Genomic DNA, 7,884 nt, shown 5'->3' on the forward strand with positions numbered 1-7,884 from the left:
CTGTGGACAAAAAGCCAATTAATTTATTTAGATAAGTTGATCCGTTTATTATGATTGCCATGGTGTAGCAATTTTCCCCTAGGCATCTTTTAAGATGGCTTATTTCAAAGAAGAATGTTTTTGAACACAATTTGAAAAACAAAATATTACCGTTTAGTTTATTACACATAATATATGATGCAGAACACTCGACCCGGGTGTTAAACTAATGACACGTCAAGCACACGCCGAGCCGACTCCGACTCAGAACACCTTCTCAAGTGACGTCGAGAGAATACTCAACCCGCACGCTTCGTAATCTTCACATATTATCATGTTAATATTAAATAACCGTTTGTTAAAGTATTTATGTTTAATCTGTCACCATTTTTTTAAGATAACCTGAAACAACAAGTTTCTATCTAAAACTGTACGACAGTTCAATCCAAAATGTCTCTATCAGACTTACCATTAAACTTTGTAGGACTGCGAGATGACATCGTAACTGTATGATACGTCGAATGGAGGAAGCCGTAACGAATGACTATAAAATATATTCTACTATAGAGAAAATGCCATTAAACTATAAATAACATTTATTGCATATAACATTCGTTAACGTTTCAAGATAGATGGCGGATACAGTCACAAAATGCGACATTGTCATCACCAAATAGTATGTCCCAAGTCAACCAATGTGTTAATGTTAAAAGATAAAGAAATCGAGTAAATTCTGAATGACTGCAAAGTACAATAAAAAATAAGACAAAAGCGACGTTAGTGAAGTACACTACTATATTCGTACGAGGTTGCATCTCCACAAATATAAAATTAAAATAATTTATTAACGTATTCACAGCGAAGACGCGACGCTCTCATACATTGAGTTATTGAGGCGCTCACTTGTCGTTCTGGTCTTTATGTAATTCATTCACTCGCTGTGAATACCCCCCCGCCCCCCACCACATGAAGATACTGTACTGAATATAAATATGAGAAAATCATTTCTACTTTGTCATAAAAATTTGCGTTTTCTATTTTGAAATTTATATTATCACGTTATCAAGAATTTCATGTTATCAAGAAGTTTATAGAATGAAGATTTAGTTTTTTTTTATTTAGCCCATGAATCCTTTAGTTCTTAATATAAAATATCTGTTTGTTCTGCAAGATCAATATTTTGTTGTTATCATGATGAATGGAATGTGACAAGATGGCGGCCGCGGGGGCGCATTAATTACTTGTTACCCTTGTCTCTAAAGATGCACTAATCTCACTTAACAGATTTACTTCTCAAGTCCTTTATGTAACACATTATACCATGTTATATTAATATTTATCCTAGTCTTTTGTACGACATCAATAAAAGGGAAAGGAATTGGGCACAGTAAATAAAATTTCATTTGAAAATTAAAAATAATATGTAATATCTCACACTGTGAGAACACTTTCACTTAACCTAAAAACTTTGCTTAGTTACTTATTCAATCAACAGAGGTAGTTATTCTTCTTCCACTTGCGACTGTCTCTTTTTCTTTTTCTTCTTCTCACTCTTAGGCTCCTCTGGTTGTTCTTGGGGCTCCTCTACTTCTGCTGCAGCGTCCTCTTGTGAGACGTCCATGGACTTCTTCTTCTTCTTCTTTTTCTTTTCAGGAACAACATCTATACCATTATCTAGTTGATCTTGTGATTCCTCAAGTGGTTCTGCCTTGATTTTCTTTTTAGGTTTGACCTGAATATAACAAAAAAAAAACTTAATGAGCACAATACATAGTTTTATAGGGAGGAAAATATATTAATAGATTGTAAAACTTACATCTTCTGCACCATCTTCTAGTTTCACCCTCTTAGCTGACACTTCCTCACCATCTTCTTCCGGAGAATGCTCTCTCTTGACAGTCTTCTTGCCTAGTGTGCTGTCTGCACCCACAGAGTATTCGAATTTCTCCCTGAAACATGAAATTAATGAATACTTTTTGAACTAACATGCTAAATTATTATGTTCATAAGAAATTAAATACAAAATACTCACGTTTTGCTATGGTATTTTTCGAATTTCGCCTTAGCCTTAGCAGTGCCGCTGATCCTCCTCAAGTTGCCTTCCTCCAACAGCCTCAGTTTATTTTCTAATTTGACTTTGTGTTCAGCTCCAAGCTCAAAGGACACATCATCACCGAAGGCGTCCACCCTGGTGACGAGAGCGGCCTTGGCGGCCAACATACGAGACATCTTGCCCTTGTTCTTTGTGGTGCACTGACCCACGAGCTGAGCGTGATATATCAAACCATATTTAGGAGTATCCTTTTTAGTTTTCAAAGCTCTGAACAAAGCTTTCTCAGCACCAAATATTTGAATAGTAGAAGCGGGATGTTTAGCTAGATTCATCAATGAACCGGCATGTGCTATTAGTCTTGCACCAATGTGTTCTCCAATGAGCACAGTCAGGTTGGGAGCCATTGCCATCATCCGAGCTTTTAAGTAATCTGTCAAATGTGTCCTGTAGTCAGTAATTGATATTATTTCATCGCATAAGTTCTGTATATTCATGATATCATCATCAGATATCTCAGTCCCCATGGAGATTTCAGCAGCTTCCTTAACTTTTTCTTCTAAATCTTCTGGTAAAATGTCTGATAAGTCAGTCTTGGAGGCATTATCTCTTGTTCCAATAAGTTTTACTATTTTGACAAACAGAGTATTGTCCGTAATAATTTTACCTAGTTCAGGGAAATGCCAGCCGTACCATTCTCGACATCTCATTACGTAATTATTAAGTTCCTTGTCTAAATCATCTAGGAGGCATTGAGCTTGGACTATCATTGTGTCTATTTTGTCCGGGGAGAATTTTAACTTATAACGTGAAAGGGAATGTGCAAGTCCGAGGGCCATTGCGGTCATCTCCTTCTTTGGCAGGCCTGTGAGCAAGCTGTCCATTTGTGAACGGATACATCTCATCAGTTCTTGAACATTGCTGTTGGAGACACATTGCAAATCAAACTTCTCTTTTATGGCACTGCCGAGCTTTGCATCTCCTACCAAAAGCTGGTCTTGGACCTCTTTGCATACATGTTTCTTAAGTGCTTTCTTTAGTGTTTTTGAAAGTTTTCCTTCAATAGCCGCTGTGGTAGCTGCTAATGCTTCAGTTGTGTCTTCAAATTTGATGAAATTCTTTAATTTCACTCTGAAAAGAGTATATTAAGTGTAAAAAGGTTCTAGACAGTATGTAAATCAAGAAAAATAGTATGTCAACAAATATTAAATGATAGAAGTTACAATTGTAATTTTATAAGCAATAAATGAATTTATTGCATATAAATGCTATATAATATTATGCTTATTCAGCTACAGTAAAATAAGGTTACTTACACCGAGGAAGCTCCTTCGGGAGTGTTGAACTCTTGATATAAGTCATCAATTTGTGATAGCTTAGACTCATCTAATAACTGCAACAAACATATTATTGTATTCCAAACAAAACTTACTTCTTTTCTACATGAAAATTAAATATAACATCTATATTAGTTTAAAAATGTCTATACTTTTAAAACTGACAGTTAGTATATACAATAACTTATTGAAATCTTTACATTAGCATACAAATACTATATTTCGTCATAAATAGTGGCTTGCTACTGTTAAATATAGGTTGATGTTAGTACCTCGTTTTATAGAAATTGATAAACATTACGATTTGAAATACATGTTAGATATTTACAATAAAATTTGAACCCTTTAAAACCTCGTATTAGTGATTATATTTTCACATTTCCGAGAACACTTTGACCTGTTTTATTAAATTAAATGTGGACGCTTTGAATGTAACGTAGGTTAGGATCAACACGTGTATCGCTTACCTTGAAAATGGCATAGCCCGCCGAAGTTTCAAATAACACCAACATTTTACACGATTAAATGCACTTTACTTAATACATAAAACAAATTTAATTCTATTCTAAATAACAAAGTTCATTAAATTTTGAATTCGTGCAGGACGCTAACCATTGCGGAGGCCTGCTTGTTTGACGTTTAAGACATAAGTTGCCAGTATAATTGGTGTAAAAAGATAATAAAGTTGCCATGACGAAAAAAAAAAAAACAAAAAAACTGTGATAAAGTAAAATGGAAATCCAATTTATATATTCCAATGAATTAAAATAAAATAAGTAAAATATAAATTGATCTGCATTCTGCATTTTTATAAGTTTTTGTAATATAAAAACGGTGTATACCATAATGGATTAGATGTCCCTATAATGTTAATTATTAAAATGAATTACAACTTAACGCAACTGATACTGACGCTATTTCACTGACCTACATACTCGTAGGTATAAACATTTGCACTGATTTATCAATAAAGGTCAGTGCCCTATTTGTATTTTTTAATGTTTTCCTTGGCTCAGCTCCGCTTCCACTCGAAATAATATTATTTCCGCTTTTGATACCCGCGCTTTTGTAACTACAATTATTTCGGTTGGACTCATCGCAATTTCGAAATTAATGTTGAAATAAATTAAATGTTAATGTTTAACTAACATTGTGAAACGTTTTGTTGCAATATTATTTTATAGGAATAGAAGTATATGTTTGTACTTATAAGGAAATGTTTAATAGTTAATTTTTTACTTATAAATTGAATTAGAATAACAGCAAATACTTAAGTACCTATTAGCTAAGCAAACAATTTTGTAATTGAGTTTTCTGTTTTACGAAAACTTAATTACAAAATTAAATACAAATAGTACTGGTAATCGAACTAGGTATTTAATTTCGTAACTATTAGTTACCGCACTCTTAAACACATAGAGGAAAGTCTAAAAGACGTAGAATAAAGCTAAACTATAATTTAATTGCTTTTAAAGTGCCAGTAATAAAGAATTAAATCATAAAATTACTGAGCTTACAATAAGTTAGTTCATTTCATTGTAATTATAAGAGACGGTAACAAAATATTATCCTGTCCTGTTCCAGAGAAGCGTAACGGACAAGCCGACTGTTTGTCCTCCTTCATCATGTCAGTTCCTGTCGGCCGACTGAGGACAGACACCGACTAAGGATTAGTTTACACCGAGACCAACGGACGCGGAAAATATAAGGCGGTTACATTTAGCCTCTAATAATTCTGGTTAATAGTGACAATTAAGCGGTTAATTCATGACTTTATTTTGTTTTTGCTAAAGATTTTGATGCACAATAATATGTTTAAGATAAAACCGCTATTGTCTATATTACAGAGAATGCCACGTAACATGACACGCATTATATTTTTATGAGTCATCTTAATTTCCTGTGGCAGGGAAACATCGCGGAGATATCCGGCTCCCATCCCCCCACCCCCCACATTACCCCTGTCAAGTCATCATATCGCTCATTTGTATTGACAGCAGAGAGATGTATAGACTACCCTTTAAATGTTAGATTTTATTATATTCCTTTAACATGGAGTATAATTATAGACTGTTATTGAGTTGTAAATGACCGCTTGCTTGTTTGGCTTAAATATAATAAAAAAATAATGTATATGTTTTCATCCATAAAGCTTTCAAGTCTTAATACTTTCAGCATATTGTCAACGCGGAGTTTCTTTGTGTTGACGCACAAATAAATCACTCAGGCTCCCGCAGAGTTCCATCAGCGATATTTATATTCCGCGAGGCATATTGAGCTGATCGCTTTGAATCAGACTTTCTATAAGAGGCGCGAAGGCGCACACGAGCGCCGCCGGCAGTCGACACTCCACATGGCAGCCAGTCTGCTGACCTGAATGGAATATAGATAATATGTAGAACGGAATCCATTAGACGCTCGTGAGAGCTTCGCCGTGCATGCGACAGACGTGCGTTTTAACGAAACACTTGTACATAGTAACGTGGAATTATAAATCAGCTCTCATGTCATTTACTTATTTTGTTTGTCATTTATATTTTATACTTAGTTAAGCTCCGTATTTCTTATAAGTATCCAAGGCTTAGAACAATGGTAAGTAACCAACCGTGCAGTCAATTTCGTATTTAACATAACAATTTTTTTTTAATAAATCCTTCTAGTAAAAATAAAGATTTTCATTCAATGGAGACTCTAAGAGATACTTAACTCTGAGATAGCTCCGGCTATAACGTTTTGATATTTATCGCTTTGTTAATGTTGCAGCTCGCGTTTTACTGTTGAAAGCTGTTTTCAAAGAAGCTGTTGCTTTTTATTAGCGTCGTGAAGTAGCAGCACTGGACTCCTGAAAGATACGCCTGCTACCGGAAGTGTCTAGCTTGGCTATTTATTACCTGCTTTTCCTGAAACTTAAGCTTTTATGTTAAGTTTTACGTTTTATGTTTAAATTTTTATCACAACTGTAGGTGCATTAACAAGCACAGTGATACAATGCTAACATATTGATAAAATGTTAAATAGAAAAATATTATTTTCTTAGTAGTTAATATATTTTCAGCTGAAAGACGGCTATACATTTTATTTCAGTATATTTTTAGTGAGCCCCGCTCTTCTTTTTTGGTCACTCTTGACCTCATAATGTACGTAAAAATTGCAAACATTTGTTTTTTAAATCCGTTCCCAGTGTGCTCAGCACTCATCACATTTCGTTTTATTTCGTTTTGCCAGTTAATAAAATTGTCTATTTGTACTTGATTTAATATAAGTCTTCCGTTAACACATAAAGTTTAAATTGTCAAATGCATATGCAATCTAGTCCATAAGTAAGCAGGAACAAATTGCATTAAGTCTTGGTAGAGAGGCAGCAGCGGTGGCGGAGGCGGCGGCGGAGGCGGAGGCATCCATCTTGGTCGTGGCGGAGGCGCGTTGTTTGCGGGTGTAATTTACGTCGAGTCGCCAGTTTTGTCGCGCCACTGCTTTCTGAACAATGGGATTCGCATATGCAATCTCAATTTAAACTCTATCACAAAGAAGGTAGAGTTTAATTTTATTTATAAAGGTGTAAATGGTTTTATCGTATCGGAAGTGTCTCGGATGGCGTGACAAATTGTAACAGATTATATTTTAACAAGGTTAATGTAAGATGACACAATATTTACTAATCTGTGTTGTTTTGAATTTAACTATCAAAGATGAATGGCTGTGATTAATTCAGGAGTTTAATACCGCTGCAAATGGCGACAGATAATCGATTCCACAATATCTTTCAACATCCATCCGTCAACATCACAATTACCATATCATGTATGAAAAAAATAGATATAATCTGTTGATACTTAACTAATTTTAACTAAAGTTCCATTTATACTTTATTGTATTAGTTATAAAACACCTGTAACTTAGCGGCAACTTTAGGGTGAATTTATTAAGTACGAAAGGCAAATATCTCTTCGGGGCCAAGTTGTGAGCAGATGTTACGCAACAAATTTGCATTTGGTATTAAAGTAGAGTTGTCTGTAAAGTGGAGGCAGAGGCGGAGGCAGTTCGCACCCAACTCGGCCACTGAACAACTAATAACCAACAATAGATGGGGCTATGATCTGCGAGCTCTGAACCTGCTGCGTGCGGGTAACTGCGGGATGGGGGGGGGGGATGTTAATGTATCGTATACGACGTTTGTTGAGGACGTCGATTATGAAGTGTGAAACATATTACACAGAGGTTTAATTAAATTGACACAATTTATTGAGTAACTTTGTAAATACCCGTAGTCAATAACAACCCTAGCTTTGATTTATAGTCATACTCGTAGTTTTATGTTAAAAAGTGGTAAACCTTTTAAAGTAAGATTAAAAAAACAAATTTAAAATGATAACGCGAACCATAGGATAGTAAATTTATCGAAACAGTGGTGGCAGCAGCATCTTTTACCTTTTTCAAACATATTATATTATAAAAAAATTATAGTTATTTATCTATTTGCATTCACATTTTAATCAACAGCGAAAACAACGTTATAAA

The 7,884-nt window shown here is 34.7% G+C and overlaps 1 protein-coding gene across 1 annotated transcript; it reads right to left on the reverse strand.

Annotated features, from left to right (window-relative positions):
* Positions 1-1,385: 1,385 nt before the first annotated feature.
* On the reverse strand, positions 1,386-4,011 carry LOC106109959 (nucleolar protein 58). Its single transcript, XM_013291616.1, has 5 exons — positions 3,834-4,011; positions 3,346-3,422; positions 2,012-3,160; positions 1,796-1,928; positions 1,386-1,711 (listed from the first exon to the last, which is right to left on the reverse strand). The coding sequence occupies exons 1-5, from the start codon at positions 3,876-3,878 to the stop codon at positions 1,481-1,483; spliced, it is 1,635 nt and encodes a 544-aa protein (XP_013147070.1). The 5' UTR covers positions 3,879-4,011; the 3' UTR covers positions 1,386-1,480.
* Positions 4,012-7,884: the final 3,873 nt, after the last annotated feature.

The sequence above is a fragment of the Papilio polytes genome, unplaced genomic scaffold (genome assembly GCF_000836215.1).
Source record: "Papilio polytes unplaced genomic scaffold, Ppol_1.0 DF820956.1, whole genome shotgun sequence".
NCBI classification, from domain to species: domain Eukaryota; kingdom Metazoa; phylum Arthropoda; class Insecta; order Lepidoptera; family Papilionidae; genus Papilio; species Papilio polytes.